At 36.7% G+C, this 18,408-nt stretch overlaps 1 protein-coding gene across 4 annotated transcripts in view; it reads right to left on the bottom strand.

Annotated features, from left to right (window-relative positions):
- The window catches only part of LOC107592020 (calcium-transporting ATPase type 2C member 1), a 45,046-nt gene that overhangs the window by 18,171 nt on the left and 8,467 nt on the right, over positions 1-18,408 (bottom strand). Inside the window, exons 1-13 of one of the 4 annotated variants that reach the window (XM_016281394.1) lie at positions 17,183-17,344; positions 16,047-16,094; positions 15,626-15,730; positions 12,188-12,304; positions 7,920-8,009; positions 7,791-7,826; positions 7,522-7,583; positions 4,619-4,727; positions 4,005-4,160; positions 2,973-3,041; positions 2,799-2,874; positions 2,578-2,644; positions 2,351-2,475 (exon numbers count right to left, since the gene is read on the bottom strand). In XM_016281394.1, coding sequence (XP_016136880.1) covers positions 2,351-2,475; positions 2,578-2,644; positions 2,799-2,874; positions 2,973-3,041; positions 4,005-4,160; positions 4,619-4,727; positions 7,522-7,583; positions 7,791-7,826; positions 7,920-8,009; positions 12,188-12,304; positions 15,626-15,694 — 976 coding nt within the window. In that variant the 5' untranslated portion in view covers positions 15,695-15,730; positions 16,047-16,094; positions 17,183-17,344. Of the gene's footprint in view, positions 1-2,350; positions 2,476-2,577; positions 2,645-2,798; positions 2,875-2,972; positions 3,042-4,004; positions 4,161-4,618; positions 4,728-7,521; positions 7,584-7,790; positions 7,827-7,919; positions 8,010-12,187; positions 12,305-15,625; positions 15,731-16,046; positions 16,099-17,182; positions 17,345-18,408 lie in introns of those variants that run through there. The other 3 variants (XM_016281376.1, XM_016281385.1, XM_016281367.1) reach the window with 3 other exon arrangements.

The raw sequence follows: 18,408 nt of genomic DNA on the forward strand, positions 1-18,408 counted from the left end.
GGATTTGTGATATCACAAATATCGACGAATGGGATGAGACCTGGTTGAGCTGCACTAGAGAAGGCAACGAGTGTTATCACTATGTCGGAGACACGCTAGCTTTCCCAAGGCAGACGAACTTAGAGTGGTTATAATCATCCGGGTTTAAATAACGCTCAAATTGATTTGATTTTGACGCAATATTTACACTGAAGCTCGCAGTCGGTTATGGTAAGGGGCATGACATTTCCCGACCAGGCGCCGAGTGCTGCCAATCACAACACGCACTGGCCCAGCTAACCAATCACAACACATTTAGTATTTCAGAAGGCGGGCCTTCATTTGATACAGGAACTATTCGAGCCGTTCATGCCAGACTGGGGAGAGAGGTGTTGTAATAATGTAAAATATGTGAAAAATAATGTGTTTTTCGAACAACCCAGTATGAGAGCATGTTCTAGTACACGCCCAAAACAAAATCAAGACTTTGAAAAAGAGCATAATAAGAACCCTTTAAGTGAGATTGAAAAATACTCTCCAAGACACCTACACAATGATATGTTCACATATGAACACAAAACACACTCTTAACTATGGTAAAATGTAAATGTATGGTCTCAAGTGGTAACAGCTTTACATGTGGCTCATCTAATAAGATTTTGGAGTTGAAACTACTGATTTCATAACTTTGTTACATAAAATATATTTTATAAAATATGATTGATTATTACAAGAGCTTTTCTACACTCCTTGGCCCTAATAATTCTTGTATTACCATCTGCAATTAGTCTAACACAAAGCTACATTCAAATATTTTGTAGATAAACTCTTCTGTGAATTGTGTCAAAGCAATCCTAGTCGTGACCCCGTTAACAATATACTGCAGCCTCAAGGGTTTTATTCCTCTACTTGACAAAAGTGTGGTTTCATATTTAGTAAAGAGTCATTAAGTCCATCACGTTTGAAAATGGTTCTAACCATAGCAATAAACATTTCATAAAAATGTTAAAATGTTACTGACATCCACAAGAATATTTGGCCGATTTAATGCGCCTACTCTGCATCAAATTGTGCATGTTCAGTGCGACTGTGGCTGGTCACTTGACTCTGTGGGCTGACTGATTCTCATATGACTCATTATGTAATGCCACTGAGCGAAGAAACCACCAAAGTGACCTTTTTGTTCTCCTGTGAGCTGTCCAATAGGAAGGAACTGCACAAGGTCTTTGTCTGAATATTAGATGAGAGGTACTTTGACAAAAGATTGATAAGTATGTTTTGTGAACATTCACTCTTTCTGTTCTGAAAGAGTCGCAGACAGAATGGAAATAAAAACTTTTATGAATGTAAATTTAAGACTTTCGAAGACCTTTTTAAGAACAAGTAAAGAAAATTTAAGAAATAAACTGAATGTAACAATACACTAATATGGTCTCTAAATGAAAAAGTCTTGTATTACCAACACTTCAAAGTTAAAAAAAGAAAGAAAAAAACAATTTCCAATAGATCTGAATTACTTGTTAATATAATTTATATTTTACAAATGGCTTGAATGCTTGAATATATATGCGCTCTTAACTAACTGAATACAGAAATAACTTTTACTCTTCTGATCACACTGCAATAAAGTGATGTTCTTCGCCAGAATTTTTCTTCTTACATCAAGATACATTTACTTAAGAAGCAAAATGACGTAAGATAAGAAGTCCTGCTGATCACAACTAAGTGAGTTTATGATTAAAATAAAAACAAATACCTGCCAACGGGGTCAGAAAAATCCACTTTAAACAAAAGGAAAACAAGTTTTCATTCCCCACTGACAGTTTAACATGTTTGATCTTGTTTTAAGCATAAACTCATTTAATTTTGTTCAATTTCTCAGAAAACAAGACTCCATATGTTTAATTTGCATCTCAAGTAAATGTATCTTAATTTAAGGAGGTTTAGATTTTTTTTATTGGAAAACAAAAAAATACTGGGGTGTTCATTTGTGGAAGGGCCAATTAAGATTTTTTAAGACCCACAGCAATTCTGTAATTAGCACAGACAAATAAATATGTTCATCAAATGAGAGTCATTTGGCATTTTGCTCAAAATTCACTGTAGCCAAATTAGCCAGAAAGCAACACAGGTAGGTTACGTGTCATGCCCTCAAACTTGGATGGATAAACATTGTTTTTGGCCGCTACAATTTACTATGAAACCATTAAATCACGAGAGACTAATGCAAACCTATGCAGTCGTTTTTCAACATTTGATTTAAAAGACACTTTTAATTACTTTTTGCAAGCCAAACAATTTTGGTACTACACTGGGTCACCACATGATGTCCAATGCAAAGTCTGGGTCATGAAACAAATGTAGAACGTACTCAGCGTCTCCACTATAGGCAGTTTCTTAACGATCGCCCGTTTCTTCACCATCCTCATCACTCCCAGTGCCAAAGTTACTGTCACTACAATGGGGAGGCCTTCTGGGATAGCTGCCACAGCCAGGCTGAAGAGAAGAGCAATGACGCAACATTTAAAAGGCCAAAACCTGCACTAGATGTCACGAAAACATCTGTCTCTGTGCTGGACTCACTGATTAAAGACATACCTGACGCCTATGGTGAACATGTCTAGAATGTACTTCCCCTGAAGCCATCCGACCATCATGATCACCCCTGAAAACGGAAATATATTAGTGCCGTCACAGAGAATGAATACAGGACATGACAGAAAAGAAATTAGGGATTGCATATTTAATGAGATGGTATGCATCACTAACTCATGAAAGTGCAATGAATGTTAATTGGACAATCTTAACAAGATGTCTACCGATTATCCCAAAGGAATAGAGGGAGAGCTGTTTTCCCAGCAAATCCATGCTTTTCTGTAATGGGGTTTTAGGAGCCTGTTTAAATAACAAAAAGAAAGAAAAAAATGTGAAGCAAAGATGTTTTTTTTTTTTTAAATATACAATGCCAATCTTTCTGGTTTATGCTTGATTACCTCCTCTGCTTGCATCATCTTAAAAACTTCGCCAAATTCAGAATTTTCTCCAGTACCTATAACAATGCCCTACAAATTTAAAAGCAAAATGATTACAAATGTGTGTAAATCATGTCTTATCCAAAGAATAAAAATAGACATGAATCTTGAATCACTTTTTTTTAAATTTTCTAATTATGTTGGAAAATCTGAAGAATAAATAAATTAAATCAATCAATAAATACTATTTTAATTTAATAAAATAAAGAATGGATCAACATTCAATTAATTCTCGCTAAACAAAAAATAAAACAACAAATGATTAATTAAATATCTCAGTACTTGGACATCAGCAATGAAGGATCAGGAAAACAAACTGTGTTGTCGCCTCTGGCTTGCTTAGTTGGGGACACTTAATTTCCAGCGATACCGTTGACTTGATTGCAAATGATTGCAAAGATACTATTTAAACTGAACTGAGCTGGATGTTGACATCACTGAATTCAATGATGAACTGTCTTTAACTGAAAAATTAGTGTTTACTATTGTCATTTTGCATTATTGACACACTATTTTCTTAAATAATGCTGTTCAGTTGCTTTGACACAATCTGTATTGTTAAAAGCGCTATATAAATAAAGGTGACTTGACTGTGTGACTTAACATTAAACTTCAGCACATTTCACAAATCAAAACTCACTAATAATTCTGCACAAACATGTTAAAAAGGGGCCTTTTGTACATTTTGCAATGGGTAATGGTGTTATTTTTGGTGGTACCTTGTGGTCCGATTCATCAAATAGCAATTACAAACATGTAATAGTACCTTGGCCTTCCCACAGGGCACCAGTGAAATTTAAATCTTATTTAAACATTTATCTAAAACCCCTTCAAAATTCAGTTATACTAAAGAAAAAGAAAAACAAACAAGCAAGCAGTGGGGGATATGTAACATTTTATGAATGAAGGCAGATTGAATTATGTGTTCTCTGAGGAATTCTGTGGGGGGTAGATTGGGGTGCAGGTTTAGTGAAGTATCAGACGTAACTATACCTTGGCCTTCCCACAGCGCACCAGCGTACCCATGAAGGCAATATTACTGCGGGACGTGATATCGCCATTGGTGGCAGCCGGCTGATGGGCAGAGGTCTTGGTGCTGGGGGAGGTCTCTCCTGTCAAACTGGACTCGTCAACTGACAGATTCACCGCCTGCAGGGCAGTGAAGGGACAGCTTCACTAACAGGCCATTAGAACACTGCTGCTATTTCAGGCACAAGCATTTCTACACTTACTGACATTTGAATGTGCAATCTGGTAAATCTTAAAGCACATTGTTCTAGGATGTTTTTGACTGCAACAGTGTAACAGTAACAGTTTACACGTGAATCAATTTCCAGTTAAGTCCAACTCTGAATAAACCTTTATCTAATATCACCCAAAGCTACCTTTAATTATCTAAAATTACCATCAAGTGTTTCTAGAATCTGGAGTATTGGCATAATGGGCTTATGGTATTAATAATGTTAATGGTTTTATATGATGCTTACATAATGAGAATATGACCAAATGACAAATAATATTGTTGTGCATGTAACCGCAGTCAGTATGTGCATGGAAGAGGAGAAACCAAAAATGAGAGATGTTACTATGTCTATATCTTTTCACACCTCGAACAGGCGCAGGTCGGCTGGAACTCTCTCTCCGACTGACAGACAGACGGTGTCTCCAGGCACAAGCTCTCGTGCCAGAAGGTGCTCCAGACGTCCTTCTCGAACACTGGAGTACAGGGAGAGACAAGATGAGTTGGAAAGAGAAATTAAGAGGGCGAGATTGGTGCCCTGTGGGCTAGACAGAGGTCAAACAGAATTTTTAATGTACTTCCAACAGTCCTGACAATTAAAAAAAAATGCTTGTTGAGGGAAACTTGTGCCCGATTAGGAAGTGTGACAGAAAAAAGCAGCATAACGCATGGTGGTGTATGCTGAGGATGTTCTACAGGTGTCTGAGAACAGGGCTCAAGGCTGTGGCACGGCCCGTTTTGAAGTGCAAATGTGAGACTTTGTGTGTTTGAAGTGGAAATTAAGCCTCCCATTCTCACTCTCTCAATATGTCGTCTGAAAGGCTGCCTTTTATACATACACTTTAGACAGCAAGACCTCACACCCACAGCCCTGACACCATTTATCATTAATGTAGTTAAAGAAAGAAAGAAAGAAAAGCTTCCTTATCTTTTTAAGGCAAGATCCAGGTTAATATATAATAATAGATAAAATAACTAAAAACTAGAGATGCACTGATGTATCGGCCAATAATCCATATCGGACAATAAAAGCAATTTGATGATCAGGGCCAATTATATACTGTCAATAAAAAGGTGGTGGAAAAAACGTGTCAGACTGCAATTCATACCGTGTGTGAAGAAAATCTCTCTGATGAATTTAGGGCTGTCAAAATTTACTTGACAACAATGCATTAACAGTTAAAGGGGTCATATGATGCGATTTCAAGTTTTCCTTTCTCTTTGGAATGTTACAAGCTCTTGGTGCATAAAGAAGATCTGTAAAGTTGCAAAGACTAAAGTCTCAAATCCAGAAAGATATTCTTTACAAAAGTTAAGAGTCAACCACGCCTACCTAAAACGGCTCCTTCTAACACGCCCCCACATGTCTACGTCACTATGTGGAAATATTAGCATAATGCCGCCCAAATGTGCACGCAAAGAAAGAAGGCGTGGTTTCAGGAACAGCAGTAGCGTTGACGCAGCCATGTCAGGGAGTGTGTTTCAGTGCGAAAGCAAAAGCACTTTATTTGGCCTTCCGGAAGTAGATGCAATTAGGAATCATTGGTTAAGATTTATTTAGAACAGAAGAGCTCAACCCAGATGTTCGAATTTGTGCAACACATTTTATGGACGACAGTTTTTTGAACCTAGAAGAGTACAAGGCTGGCTGTGCACAAAGGCTATTTCTAAAAAAAAAAATTAAAAAAAAGGGTAAATTCCGACTTTGCTATGACAATCTGGCGCTTCTGAATCAGCGACTGTAAGTATGTTTTGTTATTAGTTTAAGTATTTGCTATTGACTGTTCAAATGCGGAGTTTTGCGCAGCACAGAGTAACGCGTCATGTGTGTGTGTGTGTGTGTGTGAGGGGAACAGGGGCACATCACAGGAGAGTGAACTGCCTGTCAGAAATCATAGCACGTCAGCATTTGACCCAATGAATCACCCGTAGTTCAAGCCAGGGTTGCCAGATCCGCAGTTTTTCTCTATACCAAACATAATTTGTAGCGCGCCTCCCATCCAACAATCGCAAAGAGCTTTGTACTTTCTTACTTCTGATAAGAAACAAAGTCTCAGCTTTCAAATCCTGTACATTCTATAACAAAATTCAAACAATGAATGCCATTTTGACCCTTTTAAATGTGACAGATCGCTGTAACACCTCAGTTCAGAGATTTTTTTGCTTAAGTAAATCAAACTATCGGTATCGGCAGATATCATTCTGAATAATCGGCTGTTGGTATCGGCAAAGAAATTCAGTATCGGTGCATCTCTACTAAAAACCTATATAAAATATTTTAAGATTAATTTTTAATAAACATCAATGATTTCAGTAGAATAAAGGAGTTTTCTCATTATAAATATCACAGTCTAATTAAATGTGTTTTACACACGGTGATCCTGGCATGAGGCACATATGGTGGGATCTTAATCTGATAATAAAAACATGCGCATTAAACAGAATCAAAAGTAAATGACATTTTGTTCCCCAAATAATTTCAATGGAACATACACTACTGTTGAAAAATTTGGGATCGGTAAGATTTTTTTTTAAGGAAATTAAGTTTTGTTCAGCAAGGAGGAATTAAATTAAAAGTGACAGTAATGATTAATAGGGGATTTAAATTTTAAGATGAAAAGATTTTCATTTAAATAAATGCTGTTCTTCTAATCTTTCTATTCATGAAAGGATCCTGAAATAATGGTATCACGGTTTTCACCAAAAACATTTGGAGTAATGGCTGCTGAAAATTCAGCTTTGCCATCACAGGAATCAATTCCATAATTTTTTACATAAATTTCATAATAAAAAAAATTATTACAATAGAAAACGGTTGTTTTAAATTGAAATATTTTTCTGTATTTTTCAGCAAATAAATAACTTTGATCAGCATAAGAGACCTACTTCAAAAACAAACTTACTTAAAAAAATCTCTCTGACTGCAAATTTTGAGATGGTCCTCACTGCAGAACAAGTCCAGGGGGCGTGGATGGATGCAAATCCAACTCCTCCCACCTTACATATACCTAAACCCACCCATCTCCACCCCTAAACCTACCAATCTCCACCCGTAGATGTGGATCCAACCACGCCCCCCTGGATCTTGTGTTCCACAGTGAGGGGCTATTGCAAATTTTGAACAGTAGTATATATATATTTTTTTTAAATCAGGAATGAGTTTGTGTAATTTATTTGTTAAGCCAGATCCAATTCTAAAATCCATTTGTTTTTGACATAGAAATCTATTAAAGCTTTTAGCACTTTTTGAGTTTTGTAAATAATGCTCACCAATGGCATTCTGGAGGCACAAGTTTCCCCAGCTCCTCCAGGGATTTTTCTGAGCGGTATTCCTGAAATGAAGCAGAACAGAGCTGACAGAAAATGTCCACCACACTTATACTCGCACTACACCTCATTAATCTATGAGACTTCAAATATTTCCAAAAACCTCAAAGACATTTGCATCCATTGTAAAATCTATAGGTTCACATGGGTAATGTCACATCACATCAAATAACGTCACATGAGGTAATGTCATCAATGTATGTTGGATTTACCTGTACAAAGGCAACTGTAACAACAATAATAATAGCCTGCAAAAAAAGAATGATACATGAGTGTTAATGGACCAAACCAGTACTTCAAGGAAATCAAATGACTGACAAGGGGAGTGAGCAGGAACTTACCACGGTGATACTGACGGCATCGTCAAACTGACGCATCAACACACTGATAACAGCAGATGCCAGCAGCAACAGGATGAGTGGGTCTTTAAACTGGAGACAAAAGAGAGAGAGGAAAATTCAGAGACTGCATGGGGATGCAATGCTTCTCAGAATTCATTGAGTCCCACATCTCAAGGTGAAGGTCTGTTAATTTGCCTCAGGGCTTGAGGTAGAAAAATGAATGTTAGCTATACATGACGAAAACAATTATTGACCTCTGTGTCATTTATTCTGCTTTTTCAGATACCACAGACACACACGTCAGATGGCAAAAAACCAATGCCCAAACCGATTTACAGTATTGGTCTTCTATGCTGTGGGGCTACGAAGTTAATACTGAAGAACTGATACATAAAATGGCCAGCTCATTTTTGCTGCTTAAAAAAAGTGTTTAAAAAAAGAAAAAAGTTAAAATTCTTATTTTATGCTCATTTAAATGTTAAATCTCTTCAAACTAAATTTTGAGTCCCAGATTTGCAATAGTGGTCTCAAACTATTGGAATTCGCTGTATGTGGGTAAACATTACTATGTATATAGTAATGCATGTATATTATATAAATAAATATGTATATAACAGTGTGGAAACTTTATGTTAGAATTCTACACCATTTATTGAGCAAATACATATCAAGTTTTGAATATCTGAATATCATCATAAGGCAGAAAAATATAATTATTAAAAAAATTAAAATATTATTAGTATTAAAATATTAAATATATTATCATTAAAAATATTATTATTATTTTAGCTACCCTGTGAGAAGCATGTGTCATGCAAAAATAAAAAAATAAAAAAAGTGATTGACAGGGTCTCGGAATATATTAGTTTTCAATCTACAAACACCAGTTTCATAGTCTACTGAGGTGGACTCAAACTTCAAATGCTCAGTTTAACAATAAATGGAATGCTTGCAGTGGAGTGACACTGTTTAGACAGGAAATGTAGTCACACGTGTTATTTGTGCTTATTAAGTCCCCAAGGTCACCTCATAACCAACTGCATCAGAAATTGCGAATGACACACTGGTTAAGCACTAGAAAGTGAAGATTAAAAAGATAGGTGTGTGGGTTACTTTCATTGATTGGCCACATACAGAGAATGCAGAGTTTTAATCTACGGCAGGATCTGACACCCGCGGATCGCCGCGTTTGCATAACCGGCAATTAACAGCACCACTCAAATTGACATCCTTTGTCATATGATGCGATTTCAATTTTTCCTTTCTCTTTGGAGTGTTACAAGCTCTTGGTGCATAAAGAAGATCTGTAAAGTTGTAAAGACTAAAGTCTCAAATCCAAAGAGATATTCTTTACAAAAGTTAAGAGTCAACCACGCCTACCTAAAACGGCTCGTTCTAACACGCCCCCACATGTCTACATCACTATGTGGGAAGATTTGCATAACGCCGCCCAAATGTTCACGCAAAGAAAGAAGGCGTAACTTTTATTCTGGCTGTAGTATTGTTGCTGCCGCCGCCACCATGTCGTGGAGACGCTGTGCGTTTCATTATGAAAGCGAAACTACTTTGTTTGGCCTTCCAAAAGAGGACACAACTAGAAATCAGTGGTTAAGTTGTATTTACAACACTGTTCTAGAACAGTTCAACCCAAATATTCAGATGTGTGCAGCGCATTTTATGGAGGACGAGGACTGTTTCCTGGGAGAGTAGCCTACAATGCCGGTGTCTTTCTCTATAAAGTGGGGCAATTGCAACTTTGCAAGGACAGTCTGGCACTTCTGACTCACAGCCTGTAAGTACATTTTCATATTTAAAGAATTTGCCACTGATGATTCAACCGCAAGTTTTGAGCCATGTAGAGTAGCGCTTGTTGTTTGTCGTTTCTCTGATCACAAATGCAGACATGGTTTTATGTTTACGTGGCGCGATACGCGACGCTACGCGTAAAAAGACCGTATAAGTCATTATAATCAGTAATTATGTCCCCACTGGATTCAACAAATACCTTGTTTATAATGGGTTTTATTGGTTTTGTCTCGTCGTGCCAGTACACGGCATCACAGTATGGTAAGGGGCGTAACATTTCCGTCACACGCTTGAGGTATTCGGCCAATCACATTGCACTGGATAGCTGGCCAATCAGCGCACACCTCGCTTTTCAGAACGATGAGCTTTGTAAAAATCTACACGTTTCAGAAAGGCGGGGCATAGAGGAGAAACAATAATGTACAGTATGTGGAAAATAATGTTTTTTGAACCTTGAACCGCATAAACACATTGCATTACACCAAATACACAAAATAATGTTCTTTTTAGCAACGTCATATGACCCCTTTAAAGCGAGCAATATGGCAACATTTTGAAAACCAAACCACAGCCACACAGTTACAGGTAGGTAACACACAGCATAAGAAGGCAAAACAAACAGGTTTTGACTTTGCTGTCTGCTAAAAGTGCTTTGACGTTCTCTCACATCTACTGTGACACATCCGGATTTACACCGTGGCTTTGTACTTAGGGCTGGTGGCGCTGTGATAAAAATACCGTTGAGAATTTGGATAAATCTGGAGGAAAAAGAAAAAGGGAGATTATTTAAAAGCAGCGCTGGTGGCCGTGCCTGACATAAAATTAAAAAAAAAAAAAAGTCTGACATGTTCTGGTCTGTGAAGAATGGGGCAGTAAACGGGGAGGGTGCCTGAAAGTGAGACAGAAAGGGGAGGGGGGGTGAAAACAAAACAGAAAAGAGAGAGACAGAGGGAGGTCGGCACTTCCCAAAGCAAAAAGCGAATATGAAGTGACAGATTAAAGGCACGACAGCTTGTTGCTTTTAAAGCAACTCACTGAAATGCAGTGATACCTCAGACAGCCTTGTTCACAGACTTGGATACTTTTTACTTGCCCTGAAAACAAGTCTTTTCTACTCTGAGCAGCAGAGGAAAGACAAAGGTGAAACTGGGAACTGAGCTGTGGCTGCATTAGAAAATTAGTGTAAACACAGGTGTTAAATACGACGTGCAGAAGCCTTTATAATTGCAGAGAAAAGAGATTAGCAGTAATGAGAAGAAAAGGCCAATCCATCCTCACAGAGTAATTATCTGCATTAACCACCCAGTCGCACCGAGAGCTGTGACATGACATGTTTGTACTACATATTTACCCTTATGACTTACAGCTAGAAATGTTTTATACAATGCTTTGCCGTTTTAGAGAAATGGGGATGTATCACACTCTGCAGGGGAACCCACAAAGGATGAAGGCGACAAAGTGTGGGCCCAGGTGAACGTGGGGGTGGGGTGGGAGGGGTGAAATAAAATTCCTCCCAGTTATAATGCTATATTTAGTCAATCAGCACAAACCTTCTAACCAGAGTGGACTGAAATTTTTCACAGAGGACAGCAACCTGTCATTTCTATATTGGAAGACAAAACTGGATAAACTGGGTCGTTTTACAGCTTCAAGGCATATTCACAAAAGTGTTATTTTCTTTGCCGTGAGACGTTAAATAGAAACATTGCATCCTTCTGCTTATGGACCCCTTCAAACCAAGTGCAAAAATTCGCAATTTTTTTTTTTTTGTACAGAGCGTAGCTAATAACATTTGTAGAAAACTTAAAAGACCAGTAGGGCTGGCTATAAATATTTTTTTTTCTTTTTTTAATAATCACAACTTTCATTTGACAAATCTTGATATTGATTCTGAATCTACAACCATACAACAAAAGATGTCATAATTTACACAAGTTTGCAGTCTGAACTTGAATTAGAAGAGATGGCAAAATAATACAAAGAAAATATTTCTTTGTATTAAGGTTCCCTCAGAGGTTGCACGCAAAAGCAGAGCATGACCAGTGAAGTCTGATTCACAAGAAAATGATCCTTATGAACCAGTTATTTTCAGTGAATCAAAAACATACAGCACAAACTGTGTAGCTCAATTCACAAACAAATGACTTTTCTGAGCCATTCATTCAAAAACGAATTAATGGATAAAATTTCAATAATTTTTATTGCATCAATTCTAATGTATTTATTTATTTAGGGCAGTCGTGGCCTAATGGTTAGAGAGTTGGACTCATAACCCAAAGGTCGCTGTGTGTGTCACTGCTGTGTGAAGTTGAAATAGAATTGATCATTTAATTAGATAATATTTATGTTCACTGTATTCGTTTTTTGTTGTAGTAACAAAAATTTCACTGGAATTGGTATTGCCTGACATTCTGGAATCACATTAGCAAGTTAAGAATCACAAATTTTTTTTGCTAACCAACCTGAGAGAGATATTTTTTCCAGAGTGGTTCATCTTCGCTAATGTCAAACTCGTTCCATCCGTGGTAGGCGCGACGTCGTGTAACCTCCTCTCGGGTGAGACCGAACTGCAGGTCGGCCTAACAAAGTGAAAGAGGGAGAGAATTAAGTCAGGAAAAAAACAGCTTTCCCAAAATAACACTCATCAGATGCGTAACCATGACAACTGACATTAACCACTAACAAATAAGAATGCTGGAGCCAAGGAAACAACTAATAAAATCAGTGTCCTGGAACTTGAGCTTTGCTATGTGACACGTCTACTGTTAGTTAACTATCACCAACAAAGCATTTCTGCTCCCTGTGTGAAGAAAGACCTTGAGACCAGAGCACTGTATCATGAACCAGACCAGACCAACCACTTTACAATAAACTGGGAAGCCACAAGTTCTCCTTTGCTTCCCGTGTTCAGTTTACACTCAAAAAACATGGCAGCTTCTGTGGATAAACAAATGAAAGACACATTGTTTTATTTTCTATTAAAATAGTACTACCCATGGTGTATTATTCATGGTTAAAGTGCTTCCCGGAGACTGTGGCTGAATGTTGATGACAGTGAATGAATAAAGGTTTTCTGGGAGCAGATGGTAATGTCAGTGTGGTGATGGACATGGCACTACAAGCTATATCATCCACACTAAGACTGCAAGAGCATCCCAGCACTCTCTAATCTTCCTGGCGTGATTCATTAAGGGACACTGTGTGATATCTGCAGGGATAGGTTTTCAATTCCTCAGTGTCAAAGCTTGTGGTCTGTGCATTTGGTAGCTGTTTGACTGCATGAGGAAATTCAACTGGACTTGCCCTGCTGTTGTTTCCACCGGCTATGGCTAGACTCACAATGTGCTTTAAACAAGTAGAATGTGATGTTCCTGAAACATAATTACTATCAAACAATCAAAGTCATATACTTTGCCCTGGCATTAAAATCAGGTGCCAATAATGCTTGATCCAGGAACAACAAAGGATGCTGACATTTAAAAGTCATCACTCAATAATGTTCCTAGAAGTCCTTCCTAGACGTTTCGAGAAGTTGCATTATGGAACACCACAAGTTAAGACCGTCTTGGTTTCATGTGAACCCTTTTACAAGGCTCAAATAAATTATTATGAAAAATATATGTAAACATTCCAGTGTATAGACCCTGAGTTGGAGAGTTTATCTGCCTTTAGATCCTCACGGGTGTGTAACTTAGGTGTTCTTGTTGATCATCCTATAAAATTGACAAACACATCTCCTCCGTAATCGGATCCAGCTTCTATCAGCTTTGTCTAGTGTCTAAAATCAAAGACTCTCTCACTCCCAAAACTCTAGAAACTAATGTTCATGCATTTTTTATGTCTCAGCTAGCTTACTGCAACTCTTTATATTGTGGTATATCTAAGTCTCAAATTGCTCGCCTTCAGCTAGTCCAAAATGCTGCGGCCAGACTTCTTTACAAGTGTCGCAAACATGAACATATCACTCCAATCCTCAGATCTCTCCACTGGTTGCCGGTTCACCAGAGAATAGACTTTAAATATTCTCCTTTTTGTTTATAAAAGGATATCTTCATAATCTAGCTCCTGTCTACCTCTCTGAACTTTTTCATACATACACTTTGTACAGAAACCTAAGATCATGCGACCATGCTCTGCTGGTTGTCCCTCACTCTAGACTCAAGTGTAGAGGGGAGCATGCATTTGCGGTGGCAGGGCCACGACTTTGGTACACCCTGCCTTTAGAGATTAGAACGGCCCCTTCTCTGTCTGCTTTAAAGTTCTTTTTTAAAACATATTTGTTTTCCCTTGTATATTGAATTGAGTTTTAAGTTCTGTTTTGGTCCTCCTGCTATATGGTAATTCTTAAAATGTTGTTCTGCTGTCTGGTCTGTTTTTATGCATGTCATATCTTATTTATTTTTTGTATGTTATATTCTCCTCTAATCTTGCTCCTCTGGTAAGCACTTTGGTTAGCCTAGTGGCTGTTGTAAATGTGATATATAAATACAATGAACTTGAACATTAGTCACATTTGTAACCACAGAACCCATTTTGGTAACCAATTAACAAGTAATTAATTGGTTCACATTATAAAATGTTATATTGAATTCTGTTGTCATAAAAAGTAAAATTAAAAAAAGATGCAATTATCTTAAATTTATCTATTTCATCCCAACAAATGTCTGTTAATAAAATAAAGACCAACTGATCTTTTTTTTTTGTTTTGTTTTCTACTGGTTACAACTGTGATCAAGAATGAAGCACATACTTCAACACATACTTTAAAGCTTAAAAATAAAGTTATTTATGAAAAGTCATGCTTTTAAAGTTATATATATAAAAAAAAGACATGGTCAAATTTTTTTATTTGACTCATTTCTTCAGTTATGTACAATGATTACCACTTGCATGTACATGTTAATCTTTCAGGTTGTAATCTCTAAAATGCTTGTGTATGGAACTACTCCCTTATGCAACGGATTAAGCACAGAAACAGTCAAAACCACCAACAACAGTACAAAAGAATGTGGCATGGAAAAGATATACAACTCAGTGTTTGCCCTAGGTTTACGGCTTTGGGGTAATTTAATTCCTTTTTAATGGTTAAACTACATTTTATTAATCAAAAAGCATGTCTAATTAATTAAAATCATGAAACAAACAATTTAACAAATTTATTAAACGTTTAACAAATGCGCCGTTCATTAACACAGAGACACGCAGAATTCATATTTAAATACGAATCAGAGTGGGCTTACTTGTGTGTGTGTGTGTGTGTGTGTGTGAGTGCGCGCATCGGGCGGAACTCCGCTGTGCGTGATACAGAGAGCGCGACCATAACGTAGAGACTGAAATGACATGCCGTCGTGTAAATAAGATAAATAACATAAGGCTATTTAGTTTGCTTAATGAAAGAACAAGGTATAGACATGTTCTATAAGAAAGGTAACTTTAAATGACTTCTGTTGTGATCTGGCGCTATAGAGAAAATATAATTAAATAAAATTAACTTGACCTTCAAGGGGGGTGGGGGGTGCCGTTGGGGAGGGCGGGCCGGGCCACCCCCCTAAAATAATGGCAGGGGAAACACTGCAACTGTAGTATGATCAACAAACCTTTTTCGTACTCTATAACAGTGCAATTAATGAAAATGATAATCAACAACCTTAAATATGTCAACAAGTCAAAATAAAGAATTCAACAATGCTGCATCAAAATTACATTGGCTCTGATAATTATATAATTAAACAATATTATATAAAAAGCGTTATTGCAGAGAGTTTTTGTTAATATCTTGGGCAGCTATTAGGGTTGCCAATCAATTAAATATTTAACTGCAATTCTTTTCTTTTTTTTCAATTAACACATTTAGTTTCTTATTAAGGAAAGCTATGATATAATGTGTGACATGAATATACCTGCAGTGCACAGGCAACCTCGTTCACAGGTAGTTCACTGGCTTTTTTCGAAGTCAGTACTGGAACCATGGTCTCATTTTCACAGTGGGGTTGACACTCGGAAAGCTGAAAAAAGAAAAGATAAAAAATAAACTTATTTTAAACAGATTAAAACAAAACATCAACAGAGGAGGATGTTAGCATCCTGGCTAAATTTAATAACCCATGCAATTTAAAAAGGTTCCAACTTTGGAGGTAATCCCAATCAAAGATTACTAATCTCTCCTCATAAAAACAAAACATGAGTGCAATTGTACAAAAGGATTACAGACCCAGAAGGAACTTTGACCCATTCAATGCTGTACAGGGAAACAACAAACACATCTAGGCAAAGTAGCTCCTGTAAAATCATCTGACACCTTCTCAATTTGCATAGACTTACTTTCAGCTACAAAAAATGTATTAGCGCAATCCACGGCTGTGCCTCAGTCTGACTGGAAGAAGATCGTCCAAAAGTAATAATGGAGCCCAGCAGATGGATTGGAAAGCATTAGGGAACAGAATGACATTAAACTCTAGATGGTCATGAACATCAGGTTAAGTCTCAAAGAGCACAAGATGAAAATCCATGCAATATCCTATCCCAATTGCTTTGCTGGATATTGATCTGGTCAGCTAGCAATAAATCTTTCAATGATTTTTTTCAACACCATCTGCCAATCAAACCTATAAACAAGCATACAGAGATGAAAAACATAGGCTAAATAAACTACATTTTCAAATTTTCTTAAGAAAATGTGAGAGATCCTTCTTGTCGCAGGTGGTTGCTAAGGTGTTCTGGGTGGTTACTTGCTGACTCAAGTCAAAAGACAGACCAATTCAATGTACAGTTCAAATGTGCGGGGTCAATACGATTTTTTATGAATACTTTTCAATATTCAAATATATTCTATCGTGAGCATAAGACACTTCTTTAAAAAAAACATGTAAGCATCTTACTGACCCTAAACTTTTTTTAAAGGTAGTGTGAGTCTATGGGATTTTTAGAAAGTAGCAAAGCTCTTCTAAAGTATAAGCAAAAGTAATAATTTTAATAGTGGCCAGGAACTACTTTCAGACTGTCAGTTTGTTTTCCAATTTTAGGAAGTTTTGGCCAATGGTTTATGTTTACTGTAACTTGTTACTGGTAAATTAAATGTTAATGAGTTAATGAAATGTAGATATATTCTTGGGTCATTCAGAATTACCCAAGGTTAAATGCTCAGAGACTTTATATTAGAATGCTATGCTTTAAACAAACTAGGTTACAATGGAAAGAACAAATCATTCCAGATAGTTCTTTAAATTTTTAGGCACAACATGCAAATATAAACAAAATCCTGCTGTGACTAGATTTCAGGACACGGCCGCAAAACATACCAGACAGACAATAGGCTATAGGCTGAGAATGAGAATGAGCTGAGTTACTCTCAGGATGGATGTCATTGGCGGGTATCATTCAGAGTGATGCCCTTCTTGAAAGACGACAGAGAGAAAAAGACAGAAGAAAGCTACAGAGAAATAGAAAATTGGGGCTACCTTTTGTAGTCTGTATCATGTTACGCATCAGATCCAGCATGAATCTTACAGTGCCCCATACATCAGTTTAGCATCTTGAAGTGTTACACCGTATTCTTCCTGCACTATCACTCCAGCGTAAAGACAAAAGAAAGTATCTTATCGAAGATCTAGCGTGTCTGACCCTGAGCGGATTCCCATAATTAAGAGTGGCAACAGCTTAAACCTGGATGAGCCAATCCCACGTTGTCACCTCTCTCTGAACAGACTCTTTATACTAATGAATGAGTGCTATTCTGAGCTATCCGGGTCAATTTACGAAATTAGTATTGTGCCACGGTTAAGTTTTGTACTGTACAAATAATGTATAAATTGCGTCCATACTCAGAAACTGAATCAGTCTGCTGTCACTGGCTAAAAAATATTATTACAGCGTTTACCTGTCTAACCTGGGAAAAACTGTATCGTTACTGCTGTACACTACCGTTCAAAAGTTTAAAGTTGGTAAGATGTTTCTGAAAGTCTCTTATGTTCACCAAGGCTGTAATATTTGATCAAAAATACAGTAAAGACAGTAACATTGTGAAATATTATTGCAATGTTATATATCTGTAATATTATTATATTATATATCTGCTTTCTACGTTATACATTTTAAAATATAATTTATTCCTGTGATGGCAAAGCTAAATTTTCAGTTTGAAAACAAATGCAAATTGGACTTGTTGGAGAATTGGAGAATATTAAATGAATGCCTTAAACTTAGTTCCTCACACAAAGCAATTGTATAGTATCAGATAGGGTTGTAACGGTATGAGATTTTCACAGTAAGATAATCGTCTCAGAAAAGATCACGGCTTCGCGGTTATCACGGTATATATTAAACAATAATTCTGATCAGTAACAATGACTCTTAAAAGAACAAGAACAAGTTATTTGAGTGAACAAATCCTTTATTACAACAAACTTGAAACCATTTTAATGAAAGTATTGAAGTCTCCCTTCTAAAAAAATAAATAACAATAAAAAAAGAATGGTGTACATCTTATGTATATCTATATCTTACTTTAACATTTTAATTAATGTTTTTAAATGTTTTAAATTAACATTTACTACTCCTTTTATTTTTGGCAAAGTTAAAACATGGACAAACATGATATTCCTTGAAAACAATGTTTAAATAAATTATTTTATTATAAAGAATATTATTGTTGTTATTATAACTTTGAAGTACATTGTACAATGCT

The sequence above is a fragment of the Sinocyclocheilus grahami genome, unplaced genomic scaffold (assembly GCF_001515645.1).
Source record: "Sinocyclocheilus grahami isolate Dianchi unplaced genomic scaffold, SAMN03320097.WGS_v1.1 scaffold9.1, whole genome shotgun sequence".
Lineage (NCBI taxonomy): Eukaryota > Metazoa > Chordata > Actinopteri > Cypriniformes > Cyprinidae > Sinocyclocheilus > Sinocyclocheilus grahami.